At 56.5% G+C, this 14,557-nt stretch overlaps 1 protein-coding gene across 1 annotated transcript; it reads left to right on the top strand.

Annotated features, from left to right (window-relative positions):
* Positions 1-162: 162 nt before the first annotated feature.
* POLRMT (RNA polymerase mitochondrial) lies at positions 163-13,939 on the top strand. The gene is made up of 21 exons (XM_062509870.1): positions 163-220; positions 796-891; positions 1,195-1,820; positions 2,136-2,266; positions 3,256-3,442; positions 3,870-4,019; positions 4,137-4,304; positions 4,609-4,779; positions 5,218-5,457; positions 5,676-6,455; positions 6,748-6,870; positions 8,564-8,686; positions 9,568-9,747; positions 9,847-9,933; positions 10,203-10,316; positions 10,899-10,948; positions 11,220-11,318; positions 11,628-11,700; positions 12,170-12,252; positions 12,618-12,697; positions 13,287-13,939. Exons 1-21 carry the CDS (start codon positions 163-165, stop codon positions 13,334-13,336), a joined length of 3,669 nt encoding a protein of 1,222 aa, XP_062365854.1. The 3' UTR covers positions 13,337-13,939.
* Positions 13,940-14,557: the final 618 nt, after the last annotated feature.

Here is a 14,557-nt window from a genome sequence, read left to right as displayed (position 1 = left end):
CCCGACCCACCCCGTCGGGGCCGCCACGGCCGCCAGGGGGAGCGGGGCGCTGCCGCGCTGCACCATGGGAGCTGTAGTCCGGCGCGGTGGGACTCGCGCTCCCGGCGTGCCCCGCGCTGGCAGGGCAGGATAGCGCATGCGCGCGGCGCGCGTGGCCCGGGGATGTCGCTGCTGAGGCTGCGGGCGGCGCTGAGGGGCCCGGGCGGGCTCAGGGGGCCCGGTGAGCGGGACCGGGGACCGGGGGGAGGGGCACGGAGACACCAGAGGGCATGGACAGGCCGGAGGGGACACGAGGAGAGCAGGACACGGCCCGGGTGTGCGGACGGATCTGGGCCGGGACGTCCCACGATCCTGAGCATTTTCTGTGCTACACCTGGAAGGTGGAAGGGTCTTTTTGCGTCGTGAGCGCCCCAGGGATAGAGTCAGGGTTGTGGAAGTGTTAGGATTGTTACTCTCCAAAGGACTGATACAGGGGCTCTGGGTCCTGTCCTAGCTGTGGGATAGCATCTGCCTGTTCTGGGGGTCTTGGGGTGCTGCCGGCCCGTTCACTGCGCTGGGGTTTGTGGTGCCCCTGGGGTCATGCTCCTTCTGAGCTCTCTGGTTCCAGTAGGTGAGGGGTGTCCCTGTCCCTTCTGCCCTCCTTTGCTGCTGCTGGAGCAGCTGAGCTGAGAAACATCCCTCGTTCACTCTATCCACAGTGTCCAGGTGGGGCTATGGGGCAGAGTGGGGGACAGGGAATGCTTGAGGCAGTGAAGCTTCCTCTGACCCCCACACCTTTGCGTTCTTTCATGGCAGGGTTTCCATGGAGAATCTTCAGGAGCTACTCCTCTGCCAGCACCAAGGAGAAGGCGAACAGAAATGGCACCTGTGAGAGGACAGAGCTGCTGGAAGGTGAGTGCTGGAAGAGCTACAGTGAGCAGACAGCAGCTAGACCAGCCTGAGCTGTTGCTTTTTCCCTGGCAATGACACTGCTGGGTTGCTGGGATGCTGGAGTGGGCCCCAGCTTGCAGGTAGATCTCAGAGCGACAATGGTTGGTATCTCTGTCTCAGAGTGGGGCTGGCCAAGGAGGGTTGAAGTTCTTGTGTGACCCCTTTTTTCTGAGTATGAGCCTGGTGAGATGATTCTGGAGTGAGGACAGGATAGAGCCTTCTGTTGTTCCTTGTCTCACATCACCTCTTTCTTTTTTCCATTAGTGCTCAAAGCTCGAGCAAAGCAGCTCCAAGGCAGTAACGTTCCACAGGTGACGGTCAACAAAGTGGAACTGGCTGAACTGGACAATGACAAATACCAAGAGGCTGTGGACCCTGGCCCCGAAGAGAAGCAGCCTAGGGCACAGGGTGATGGCCTGGCCCAGTCCAGCACCTGGGCCAAAAAGTTGCAGAAGGAGATGCACATCCAGCAGCTGAAGGTGAAGCTGGAATTACCCAGTGCTGCCTCCCACCTAGCTCTGGAGAGCCAGGCCAAGCTAGATGTAAAGTCAGAGGCCAAAGCCAAAGCAGAAACCATGAGGAGCCCAAATATCCCAAAGATGAAAGCAGCCACTGCCTGGAAACGGAGCTCTGGCAGTCCCCAGAACAAGCCAAGGGTGGTGGAAGCAAAGAAAGCTGAGGAGCTGAAGAAGCCTCAGAGGATGCCAAAGGACAAGAGTAACCAACAGGTCCTGCAGCAGACCATCCAGTGCAACCTGGAGTGCTTCCTGTTCCTGCAGCTGCCAGAGGAGGCCGAGCGGTACCTTCTGCTGTGCCAGAGCTCTCCAGTGAAGAGGAAGGTGCTGAACATTGGTGCCTACAACATCGTGATGCGCAGCTGGGCCAGGAAGGTACTGAGCTGTGGGTGCTCTGGGTGGGAGAGGGGCTGGCTTGTGAGGAAGAGCCTCCAGCTGGTTTTACCTGTGGTTGTCACTTCAACAAGTGTTCAAGCAGTGCTTCTGGTAAGGGGGACTGAGCCAACATGAGGCCACAGATCCGCATGAAGTGGCTTTGAGAGGAAGAAGGGAGTGAGGAAAGGGTAGAGTAGACATGTCTGAATCTGAACATGAATAGAGGGATGTGGAGCTGTGACTTTGAGGCTGCTGGTCTCAGTGTCCACAGCCTCCTTCTCAGTGTCCACAGCCTCCTTCCCTTCTCACCTGCAGGGCAACTTGAATCGCATCGACCGGTTGTTTTCCATACTGGAGTCCACCAGCTTCCAGCCCAACTTGGACTCCTACGCGGTAGCCCTGGAGTGCATGGGCCGGAGCCAATCTCCTCCCAAAGCCATCTTGAGGTAACACCTGAGCCTTGTGGGCAGCAGCTGCACACCCAGTGCTTTGGAGAACTGGGAGATACAGTGGTTGGGGTCAGGAAGAGCTGCCCCTTCTGTGTGCCCACCTGGATGCTCTGACCCACTTCTCATGGCCAGATTTCGGGGTGGCTGAGGCACTCTCTCTGCTGTCCCTAGCTGCTGGGGAGTTTGTCTGAGATTGTGCATGGGGAGGAGGTGCAGAAGGTGAGAGCAAGCACTGTTCCCCTCAGAGATGGGCTGGGAGAGGCCCTCTCCAGTCAAGGATTCTTGGTTCCACACCCATCCCAGGCGTCTTGCTCCTTCTGGCCCCTCCATTGCTGCCTGGTGGGAGTGGCTTGGATCATCTGTTTTTATGGCACTTGTGTGGAGTTTGCCCTTTTTGGCGGGCTCAGTCACATAGCTGGTTCCTGCAGGGCTCTCCAGAGGAGCTTGGTCAGGAGATTCAGGTAGATTTCATGGAGCACAACAGACAGGAAAGTGTCAGTGTTCTAGTGGGCTGCTGAAAGAGCCCTGGAAAATCCCACAGGCTGGTCCTAGGGGCAGTGCCTGGGGCTGGAGGGACAGCCAGCTCCTCTCCAGAGGATGGAGAAAGCTTCTGATGTGCTGAACCTCAGGGATATATCACTGGCCTCCCTGTCCTTTGGCTGCTGACAAGTTCTAGATGCCTTCAGGGGAATGTCTTCAGTCAGCTGACTCTGAAGGGGCTGGCAGTGACTGTGCTGGATGGTGTGGGAGCTGTGTCAGTGCAGCACAGGCTGTGGTGATGCCTCTGGGCAGCTCGGTCCTGCAGTGGCCAGAGCTCAGCCTCCCTGCCCAGGAAGCTCCGCAGTGGTGCGGGCTGAGGGGTGGACACCTGATCCCTGTAACCTGAGGAGGGTGACCTTGTGGGACAGGCTGTGCTGAGGCAGCTTCTGTACAACATGCTCAGGCCCTTGGGGAAGATTGAGCTTGTCCTGTCTGCCCCTCCTCAGATATCTGCAGCAGCTGAACAGCAATGGGTTCCATGTGGATGAGCTCTTCCAGAAGTGTCTCTTTGAGGAAGATGAGAAGGAGATGGTGCTGTGGGCCATCAGGACTGTCCAGCCCAACTACCAGCTGCCTCCTCCACCCAGCCCCAAGATCTGCAAATCTTCTCTGCTCCAGGACTTCTATTCCAGAGTAAGCCACAGCACTCAGGGAGGTGTTGAAGCTGGCCAGGTGGTGTGCACAAGTGTTCTTAGGTACAGCCAGGGGGAGGGCTAAAAAGGAAGAACCTTTTAACCTGATTTCTGCTCAATAGCCCACACAAATCATCAAATGAATTATGTTACCAGCAGCCTTACAGGGGAACAGCAAAACAGAGGGTTTGCAGGGGCTGGAGATGGCCTCCCTGCACAGGAGGGGGTCACTGGGGAGGTGCTTGGCCATAACAAAGGAGCAAAGCAGCCTCTGGGGTTTGCCTGCCAGAGACCTCTGGCCCCAGAGATCCCAGCAAGGTGCTTTCACCCCAGAATTGTACCACAAGCCTTTTGCAGCGAAGCTGGGAGAACAAGCATGGCTTCTCTTCCTCCCACTTTTGGCACTCACTGCCTCTCTCCCGTTGCAGGAGACGATGGTGTCATACCCCAAGCTGGATTTCTCTGTGAAAGAGTTGCAGGAACGCTTCCAGCAGCAGCTGGAGATGGAGCTGAAGAACACCATAACCATTGAGTCAGTGGAGGCAGCCAAGCCCCTGACCCCACAGGCTATCAAAGCGGTAAAGCTCAGGGCTCTGGGGGCAGCCCTCAGGACCTGTTTGTGAGAGCTGAGGGTCTATGAGCTAAAGAGGGGGCAGCTCATGCTGACCAGCTCTCTTCCTTCCTCTTCCATGCAGCGTGAGCTGCTGGGCACCCTCCGTTCCCAGTGGCACGATGCCATCCTCCAGGCCCTGCAGAATTCCAAGCGCAGCATGGTCAGGACCAAGAGGCTGTCAAAGCTCAGCGTCCTCTACCCCTACCTGTGCCTGCTGCCAGATGAGCAGTATGTGGACATCATGCTGCAGGTAGGAGCCTGGCCTGCCCTCACAGGACTGGGGCTGTCACAGAGCACTAATGTCACACTTGAGCAGCAGAATTGGAATTTCCTGAGAGTTTTACCAGGTTATTAGGTGCAGGCTGTCTGCTCCCTCTGCAGAGCAGCCAGAGAAATCCATGCTCTGACCTGGTTGTTTTTGCTTCCTCATCATCTGTTCAGTATCATGGAAATCAGCATCTTCCTGTGCTCCCTGCTTTAGCTTCTGCTCTGTCTCTCTGCTGTGTCTCTCTGTTCCTCCTTCCTAAGGTCCTATTTGCCTTCCCCTTTCCCAGATCCTCAATGATCTGTCTCCACAAGGTGAGTCCCTGGCAGTCCTGGCCAGGGAGCTGGGCTCCAAAGTCTATGACAGGTACATCATCCAGAGGAAGCTGCGCAGCTGCCAGCTGGAGAAGGTGCAGAAGATCTATGAGAACTACATCGAGCTGCTGGCAAAGGACAGCCAGGTAGGTGCCCTTGGAGCCAGGTGTCCCATGCAGGAAAGCTCTGGGCTTTGCAAGGCAGGAGAGGACAAGAGGGAAGAAAGGGGCCAAGGCTACTGCCCCGGGCACTTCAAGGGCCAGGTGAGTGGGTTCTCAGAGCTGAGTGCTCATAGGGGCAGGCAGGCAGGTATGCAGTCTGGGCAGGAGGTGCAGGATGCTGTGAAGACAGGGTGTCAGCACTGGGGTATGGCAGGAGGAAGGATTTTGCAGTGCCACTGTTCCTGTTCTCACTGTTGGGCTCACCCCAGCCTCCTTAGCCTTTCTTCTCCAAACACCACTCTCAGGGAGGACTTCATAGAGACACAAAAATAGGAGAGTCCTCCTCAGAGCCACATCCCAGGTAGATAGATCCCATCCAGCAAAGCTCTTCAGCTGACTCCATTTTCTTCTTCCACCTCCAAGCCCAAACAGTACTTGCCACGGGAATACTGGGAGAAGCTGGTGGCAGAAGCAGGCTTTGGGCCTTCCCTGAGCTTGAAGAGCTGCAGCTGGCCATGTGTGCTCCTCATGCGCCTGGGCATGCACATGCTGGAGCTCCTGGTGAAGACTGTCAAGGTGCCCAGGAACATCCTCAGTCGTCGCCTGGAGTCCAAGCCTATCCCTGTCCTGTACCATGTCTACTCCTTCTACAGTAACTGGCAGGTGAGCCTCATCCTGGGGCTGTGCAGGATACCCCTTCCTCAAAATCAGATCCTTGCAAGGCTCTTTTCTGTCCTTGCTGCCATTCTTGCTCGGGGATGCTTTGAGGAGCCCTTGAGTAGGGCCCTCCTTACTTGGCATGGTCCTTATGGAATGGCTGACTGACCACAGGCTCTTCCACACTCCAGCCCTAATTTTGTGCTGTTGATTCTCCTCTCCAGGTTGGGCTGATAAAGCCCCATCCCATCTACTCTCAGATTGTGTCAAATGCTGCAGAGACCACACTGACCTTCAACTCCTCTGCCATGCCCATGCTGTGTCCCCCAGTGCCCTGGACCTCCCCCAGTTTTGGTGCCTTTGTCCTCAACGACACCAAGCTGATGCGATTCATGGATGAGAGCACCCACCACCAGCTGCTCCTGGATCAGTGTCCCCTCGTGAACCTCCACCCCGTGCTGGACGCCCTGAACCAGTTGGGCAACTGTGCTTGGAAGATCAACCAACCAGTGCTGGATATTATCATCTCCATTTTCAATGACAAAGGAGATGAGAAGCTGGACATCCCACCGCCCCTCTCTGAGGCTCCCAAGCCTCCCACTGCTCCTGGCAATTCCTCCACCTGGAGCAAGTCCCTCAAGCACGAGCTGTTCCTGTGCAAGAAGAAGACTGCAGAGATGCACAGCCTGCGCATGGACGCTCTCTACAAGCTCTCCATTGCCAACTATGTCAGGGACAAGGTGTTCTGGTTCCCCCACAACATGGACTTCCGTGGCAGGACTTACCCGTGCCCGCCCTATTTCAACCACCTGGGGAATGATGTCACCCGGGCCATCCTGCTGTTTGCAGAGGGGAGGCCACTGGGGCCCAGGGGACTTGACTGGCTGAAGATCCACCTCATCAACCTGACGGGGCTGAAGAAGAAGAACGCCTTGCAGGAGCGGCTGGATTATGCCAATGAAATCATGGAGGACATCCTGGACTCGGCTGACCACCCGCTCACGGTACGTGGGAGCTTCTGGGAAGTGAAATGAAATGGAAATCAGAATCAATTTTGAAACAAAACCATTATTTTGAAAGATACACTTTTGAAAGATAAAAAGGGAAAAAGCAGTGAAGAGATTCCTAAATATCCCGTTCCTGTCTGAAAACATGATGAAAACCTAGGGAAGTGGAGGCATGGTGGGAGGAGGTGCTGTGCCCAGCACATCCCAGGTGCTCAGGGGCTCCTGCCTGTGATTTGGGGGGCACAGGAGCACTGCCTGCTTCCACCAGCCTGTGCTTTCTCATTTCCAGGGCAGGAAGTGGTGGATGGACACCGATGAGCCCTGGCAAGCCTTGGCATGCTGTATGGAAATCGCCAAAGCCTCGAGGTCCCCAGATCCAGCAGCCTACATCTCGCACTTCCCAGTTCATCAGGTGGGAGCCTGGCAGATCCTCACAGACTGTGTGAGGCTCAGCAGGGCAGGAAAGGAGAATCCAGGCCTCCAGCACTGCAATCCCTGTTCTGCGTGGCTGGGTTTTCTTACGAGTGGGAATGCAGTGTTGGGCATCTTGACATGAGAACTCTGGTGATATGCTGCTGCCTGCAGCCATCTGTGAGCAGGTACAACTGAGAGCTGCCTCTCTTCCCTTGGCTCAAGCAGAGCCCAGCTGGGAGATCGCTGGCAGCTGGTGCAGGGTGAAAGCCAGGCCAGTGTCACCTCCTGCAGCCACAGGATCAGGACTGGAAATTGGCCCAGCAGGGCAGCACCTGGTTGTCTGGAGTGCTCTGAGTTGTGCTTTGGGGGCCTTTGCTCCAGTCCTGCTCCCTGGCTGAAGCCAAGCAGCTCTGCAGGAGCCAGTATGGGAGGTCTGGGACACTGAGGAAGGGCATGGGGACACAAGTGGTTGTCCCCCACCTTCAATGGCCTGTCACCATGCACCCTGTCCCTGCTCAGGTTCTACTCAGCTTCCTGAAGGCCCCTGTCCTGGCTTCCCTGGCTGCACAGGGACAAGGCTGATAGTGGCCATGGGTGAGAGGTGCTGCTCCTTTCTCTTATTAGGAGATGAAGTGGCCATGATTGAGTGGGGAGGGAAGCAGTTGTTCTGCCAGTGGTGATGGTCTGGAATATGCATGAGACAGTCAGGACTGATATTTTGATGACAACAAAAGGTAAAGAGAGAAGCTGGGGGTGTGTGGAGGGTGCAGCTAATGAAATATATATCAGCAAGAACTTCTTCTGGAGGGTACCAGAGTCTCATTCACCCTGAGTCATCAGTGCTCAGTTCATGGAGCCGTCGGGTCTTGGCGCTGCCTTTCTGCACTGCAGGGAGTGGGGAGAGGGTACAGGAGAAAGGGGGGGGGGGCGCCCTGCTTGGGGAATGTGACAGTCCTGGGGTATCTGTGGCTCCTTTTGACCAGGGAGAGCCTCAGCACAGGGGGGCACAGGGGGGCCAGGCAACACATCTGGGAGAAACATTACTGCCAGTGCAGTCTGGGGAGAACCAAGATCTTCATGCACCATCATTCAGGTCCTGTCTGTCTTCACCCAAGCTGCTCTTGGTTCCAGGAGGGCTGCAAGGGCAGCTGCTGTGGCAGACACTCACTGTGCCTCTGGTGCAGCTTTGGGAAATCTGGGTGGGAGCTGGTTTCTGTCAGAGGGATGTTTACATCTGCTGGCAGTGCAGCTGGCTGGAGCTGCAGAGCCAGCTGGGGCTTCCTGAGGGATCTTTGGCTTGGCCTGCCTTTTCCTGTCTCTGATCCCACTGCTGAAGTTGTTTTGACTGCTGGCTCTTGGGGCTGCTTTTAGCATCTCAGATGTATTTGGTGTTTTCCCCATTTTCTGGTTTTCAGTGTTTCCACAGAGCTCTGATGTCTTTGGAAACCCGCAGAGGTGGTGATGTGAGGTTTCTGATTTTAAACCTCACAGGTCACAGTAGCTAGGGATGGACTCGGGCAGGAAACCTGACCTGAAGGCAAATGGTCACTGCTAGGAGATGTGTATTGCTCTGAAGAGTAGGGGGGAAATAATGACCACCTGTGCCCAGGGTACCTGTCATGGGGAGGGGGCAGATGAACACGGCTCTGTCCACACACTAATTCCTTGTTTCCCCCATGCTCTTCCTGCAGGATGGTTCCTGCAATGGGCTGCAGCACTATGCAGCGCTTGGCCGGGACCTCAGCGGCGCTGCCTCTGTCAACCTGGTGCCCTGTGGGCTCCCTCAGGATGTCTACAGTGCAGTGGCTCAGCAGGTGAGGCACAGTGGGGACACACGGGGTCCTTTTGGACCTACCTTGGTGTGCACAGAGTGACTTCTGCTCCCTGGGAGCAAGGTGGGGATGAGTGTGCAGAGGGCTGGGGAGACGTGAGCTGGGCAGAGACAGGGACTCTGTCCCCAAGTAGGATCTGACTGGAGATCTATCTTCATAGAGGTGCCTGTGAGAAATTCCCTGGGATTTCCACTGTCCTAACTTGTCCTGAATGAAGCCTGGGAGAACTAGGCTGGAGAGGTGGAAGAGAGCAGAGTGTGTTCCTCATCCCTTGGTCACAGCTGGCTAGCCCATGGGTTATGAGATTTTTCTTCCTTGAGCTAAGTTGGAGGGAGTGGGTAGAGATTCAACCTTGGTCCTGCTACGAGTCTTTGGTTTCTTTGGCAAGATGTGATGTGAAATTTTTTCCCCTGGGAGAGTGCTGAGGGGCTCATTCAGCTGTCATTGGACCCCAGATCTCCTGTCTGGGTCTCAGCAGTTTTTCTCCAGGCAGCACCACACCAGAGAGCAGGAAGAGTTCATGTGGGTGCAGGATTTGCTCAGTTATCACTGGGGGACAGAGGCAGGAGAACCCAAGTTCTGAGCCGCAGTCAAGCTGTGTCCATGTCCCAGCTGGCACCGCCTGGTTGCCAAGGGACAGTGCTGAGGCAGCAGGGAAGGCTCTACAGGCATGGTCATCCATACTGGATCCTTTCAGCAGGTGCCTTCTGTTATCCAAGGTGCTGAAAAGGGGCTGCAGTGATTCTGATGGGAGCTTGAGCAAGGCAGTGCACAGCTGGGCAGGTCCCACAGGCCACTAGCCATGGAGGGGACTCGAGCCAGCGTGGCTCCTGGCAGCACTGACTCAGAGGCACTGTCCTCAGGTGGAGGAGTTTCGGAAGAAGGATGCTGAGCGGGGGTTGAAGATTGCCCAAGTGCTGCAGGGCTTCATCAGCCGCAAGGTGGTGAAGCAGACAGTGATGACAGTGGTGTACGGGGTCACTCGCTACGGCGGCCGCCTGCAGATAGAGAAACGCCTCAAGGAGATCGATGAGTTCCCTGAGGTAGCATTCCTGTGTGTTCTCCCCCCACCCTGGATCACTTTCCTCTGTCTTTGGCTGTCATTTTACATGACCCATGGCTCTGCCTCTGCTCTGTGCCAGGAGTACTTGTGGGAAGCATCTCATTATCTGGTGAAGCAGGTGTTCAACAGCATCAAGGAGATGTTCTCAGCGACTCGAGATATCCAGGTGAGGAGCCTGTTGCCCCTTACCTCCACTTCTTCCCTGGTACATTCATACATAGACAAGGGGATGTTCCCTGGGGAGAGGGAGATGATTCTCCTGGATCCTGGCTCAGAGAGCATCCTCCTGCCCCAACCCAGAGGTGTGGGATTGTGCCAAGCTCCCCAGTAAGCACTGGACTATCACAGTCTGTGGCAGGAGTGAGGGTGGCCTGGGAGGGAATGGGGTGTCCCAGCTCCACACTAACTCCAGCTGCTTCCTCCCCTCTTCTGTAGAACTGGCTGACGGAGAGCGCCAAGCTCATTGCCCAGTCGGGCCGGACAGTGGAGTGGGTCACACCTCTGGGGCTCCCCATCATCCAGCCCTACTATCGCTCCAGGTCCACTGTGGTGAGTGTCCAGTGTGAGGTCTCGTGGCACGCCCTCCCTGTGCCGTGGTGGGAGCAGGGAAAAGACAGCCAGGCTAGGGCCCGGCAGGTTGGCATCGCTGGTGGGTGAGCTTTCAGAGAAGTTAGGATCCCTGTGTACAGGCACATCCTCCAGCCTCATGGCTCCCTGCAGAGCCTGGAGTGTGTGGGTGGGCTGGTGAGGAAGCTCTGCAGCTCAGTCCCACTCAGGCAGCTGGGGCACGGGCCGTTCCCCGCTCCCCGCTCTGAGAGCCTCCTCAGGGCTCTTGTGACTCAGTCTAGCTGCTGTCACCTCCCACATGCTGCTGTGCTGACTCACAGCCCCCCAGCCCGGCTCCAGCAGCCCTTCTCGTGCCAATGCACCCTGCGAGGGCAAAGAGGTTCAGATGCCTGCCAGCACCCTCAGGAGGAGAGCTGCTGGCCAAGGTGTCACTGGGCAGTGGCAGCTGCTGTGGTGCTGGGACACCCTGGAAAAGCACAGGCCCCTCTGCAGAAGAGTGGGGCAGTGCCCAGCCCCCCGTGCTGCCAGGCAGTGCAGGGTGACAGGTCCCCTCTTTCCCCACAGCTGAATTGTGGCATGCAGCGCTTGAGTGTGAGAAACTCTAACAGCAACCAGTAAGTACAAAACCATGGTCTGCACTGCACCCCTGCTGATCCCAGCCTGTGCTCTGGGCACCAGGCCTTCCTATCAGGGGAGCTGTCAAGGTGTGCCAGAGTTCCTGTTATTCCCCCTGAGCTACAGGAAGCTGGACAGAGCAACAAGGCCTTGGGGCCCTCCAGGGCAGCCCCCTCACCCCCAGGCTGGGGTGGCACTGCCTCTGTGCCAGTGCTGTCATCTTTGGCCCTGAAATGCCCCAGCTCCTCTGTGCCCCACTTTGTGCTGCAGGAAACCTGATACTGTGAAGCAGAAGAATGCCTTTCCCCCCAACTTCATCCACTCTCTGGACTCTACACACATGATGCTTACAGCACTGCACTGCCTCAGGTAGGCAGGGGGCAGCTGGGCTCTCATCTGGCTCAGGACTGTCCTGGGAGAACATTGTTGGGGCAAGGCACCATGTGGGACTGAGGAGTCCCTGGTGGATGGGCATTTGGCCTTCCTGGCAGAGTAGGAAAGGAGGCAACAGGATAGGGAGATCCTGGGATTGGCCACCTCCCTCTGAAGAGCTGCTGTGCAGGGAGTCCCCCTCTTGTATGGTCCCTGCTCCTGTCCCAGGCAGAGGTTCTACGTGGGGTGGGTCTGTCACTCAGAGGGGTCTCAGCACTGCTCCATGGCACCTTTGCCTCCTCCCAGGAAGGGCCTGACCTTTGTCTCAGTCCACGATTGCTACTGGACTCACGCGCTCACCGTGGATGTCATGAACCAGGTAAAAGTGTCCTCCTGGCTCCCTTGTGAGCCAGATCTTGCTGATGTGTGCTCTGGGCCCATGCCAGGCCTCGCCTCCCCTGGGCTTTGCTCCATAGGCTGATAGATTCACCCGGGTGAGGTGAACCTAGGATGTTTGCTGGTAGTTGCAGCTGATTTCCTGGTGTCTCATCTCCTCCCTCTCTGCAGGGAGCAGAGAGGAGAATCTTTGTGGAGGAGAATCTGTGGAAACAGGCACTAAACACAGACCTGGCAGAGCTGGTGCCCCTGCCCTGCCCTTGGTCTTTCCCAGGGGCTATTGTGCTTATGAGGGTCAACTTCTGCTTCACACCTCCCCAGGCTGATTCCCTTCACCCTTGTCTGGCAGCCTTCCTTTTCCACTGCTGCTGCTTTCCCTGCCCTTCACCTCTGACCTGTCACTGGGGGAAGGAGGGGAAACACCTGCTAAGCTGGTTGTCTGCCTGGGTCAGGTCTGTCGGCAGCAGTTCGTCGCTCTGCACAGCGAGAAGATTCTGCAGGATCTGTCTGAGTTCATGCTGGAGAAGTATTGCAGGTATTCCTGACTTGTTGGTTTTTTCCCCCCCTACTTCCCAGAGGTCATGTCCAGGTGCTCACAGGTTGTGTCACCTGTCTTGGGGTTGCTGTGGGGGGAAATTGTCCTAACTTTTTGCCTGACACTCAAATCACCTTCAACAGCTGGGTGAAAACCAAGGGCTCTGCATGCTCTTCCTGCAGAACCAGGGAAAGGTTTGGCAGCCTTAGGGCCTGCCCTGGGCTGCTGGGGCTGGGCTCCTGCTCTCACTCTAGGGTGCATAGTCTGTTTTGGAAGAGCTGAATCCTGTTGTCAGGGGCTGCACTAGGGAGCAGAGGAGAGTGTGCCTGGTTCTGGATAACCCATGTTTATTTGCTTCCTTCTAGTTCATCCAGCTCCAGCACAGAGCCCATAGCCCATTGGCAGAAGAGACTGATGGAACAGCTGTCTAATGTCCCCAGGACAGGTAGGAGCATGGGACAGGAACATGTAGGGCTCAGGAGCGTTTTGGAGACAAGGGGAATGAGATGGAGTGGCCTTTAAAACTAAGAGAAGAAAAAAGCCAGAGCTTTTGGAAAAGGATTCAGGATCAGCTTTCCCTTCCTATGCTGAACTGCAGAGCCATGAGGCAGAGCAGTCCAGCATGTCCACATTCCCCTGTATCATTCTTGTGAGTGGTCCCTGCCATCCTCGCTGAGTCCCTGGGATTTTCCCCAGGCTGACCCAGCTTTTCCCATCCTGCTCCTGTTCCACTCCCATCTGTTTCCAACCATAAGCATTTGCTCAGAGATGGGAGTGAGGGACTCAGCATGGTAATTGCCAGGATCTAGATGATATACATGCAATGGGATTAAGGCAATTAGTTTAACTCCTCCTAATCCCTCAGCCCTGTGTCTGCCAGGCCATCTGGCTCTGCCTGACCTCTGTGTGGAGTGGCCCAGCACTCCGTGGGCAGCACAGTCTAGGGGCAGGGATCCTTTGTACAGCGACACCACTTCTCTCCCCCTATCCATTCCCACCTTGCTCTCCTCTGACCTCTCCTTTGCTCCCCTCAGGTGAATTCAACCTGAAGCAAGTGATGGATTCCACGTATTTCTTCAGCTGAGCCCTGACAACCCACAGCACCCTGGGATACCGTTGGACCTCCAGCCATGGTGGGCACTGGGCCACAATGCTCTTCTGTCCCACATCTGATGAGGGAGGAGTTGTAGCTTCCAGGCCAGCGAGAGCCCTGCCTCATGCTGAGGTGCTGGGGCAAACTGAGACTCTGCTGGAGCAGCTGGTGGGGGACAGGGGCTCTGCACTACTTGCTGTCACTGCCTGTCCCAGCACAGGGAGAGGGCACCAAGCCCTGCAGAGGGCTGCAGCTCTGGGCTGGGGGCAAAGGGGTGGCAGGAGACAGGGTGGCTCCCCTCAGCCCTCACCCCAGTGCTGTGAGCACTCCTTTGCCTGGCTGTTGCCTGTCCTGGGGTGCTCTCCCTCTCCTCTCTGCCAAGCAAGGCTCAGACTTGGAGGGACAGGCAACTACACTGGCCACAGCAGGAGCCCCAGCTCTGTTCTTGGCCACAGGGAAGGTGCTGCTCTGTGCTCTGCTTCAGCTCTGGGCACTGTCCTCACTCTGTAGTGCAGCCTCTGCAACTCTTGACTCTCATTTCCAGGGATGGGTTTTGCTGCTGCTCCCTGGGGCTCGGGCAGGGAAAACCACTAACTTGCGGGTCAAATATGTATAATACTGTAAATAAAATGTTTTTTGAAATACAAGATGTGACCTGTGTCCTCCTTGAAACCTTTGCCTGGAGCCTGTGAGATTCCTGGGCTCTTGCCTTACCTTACCAGGGGCACAGGGAGTTGGGATTGCTCCCACCCTGGCCCTGTTCTGCTGAGTGGTTGGGCTTTGGTTCGTCACCGGGGTGTCACATTCTGAAAATGCTTTTGTAGCAGAAGCATGGAATTATGCCAGTACAGCTACAGTGGGAACTGGACTCTCTTTTCCAGCCAGGAGCCTCCAAGTCTCACTGGACTGTGACTTCCCAGACCTCCTCTCCCCTGGGCTGGTGCTGGAGATGGTTGGCATCTTACAACTGGAGCTGTGCTTGGCCCAGTTCTCTGCTGTGCCCTATAACCACAGGCTCACAGTCAGCCTGCACCCAGCTTCTTCCTGGCTGCTGCTGGAGCAAGAGGAAAGCTGCTGGCAGAGGCTTTTCACCTTGTGGCTTTCCTGGCAAGGGAGGCAGTTCTTCAAAGGACAAAGCTGCATCCCACAGTCTGAGCTGGGGCTGTGCCCAATATTTCAGCTCCCGGGGCCGGGCACGAGGAGCAGGAGGCG

The sequence above is a fragment of the Cinclus cinclus genome, chromosome 28, assembly GCF_963662255.1.
Source record: "Cinclus cinclus chromosome 28, bCinCin1.1, whole genome shotgun sequence".
Classification (NCBI taxonomy): Eukaryota; Metazoa; Chordata; class Aves; order Passeriformes; family Cinclidae; genus Cinclus; species Cinclus cinclus.
Note: the sequence above shows the minus strand (reverse complement) of the source record. Positions and strands in the feature narration are given on the sequence as shown.

Excerpts from the sequence above, each read along its gene's own strand:
- POLRMT (XM_062509870.1), top strand. The coding sequence starts at position 163 with ATGTCGCTGCTGAGGCTGCGGGCGGCGCTGAGGGGCCCGGGCGGGCTC. Across the intron at positions 2,267-3,255 it reads CCTCCCAAAGCCATCTTGAG|ATATCTGCAGCAGCTGAACA; the intron begins GTAACACCTGAG and ends GCCCCTCCTCAG. Across the intron at positions 5,458-5,675 it reads CCTTCTACAGTAACTGGCAG|GTTGGGCTGATAAAGCCCCA; the intron begins GTGAGCCTCATC and ends TCTCCTCTCCAG.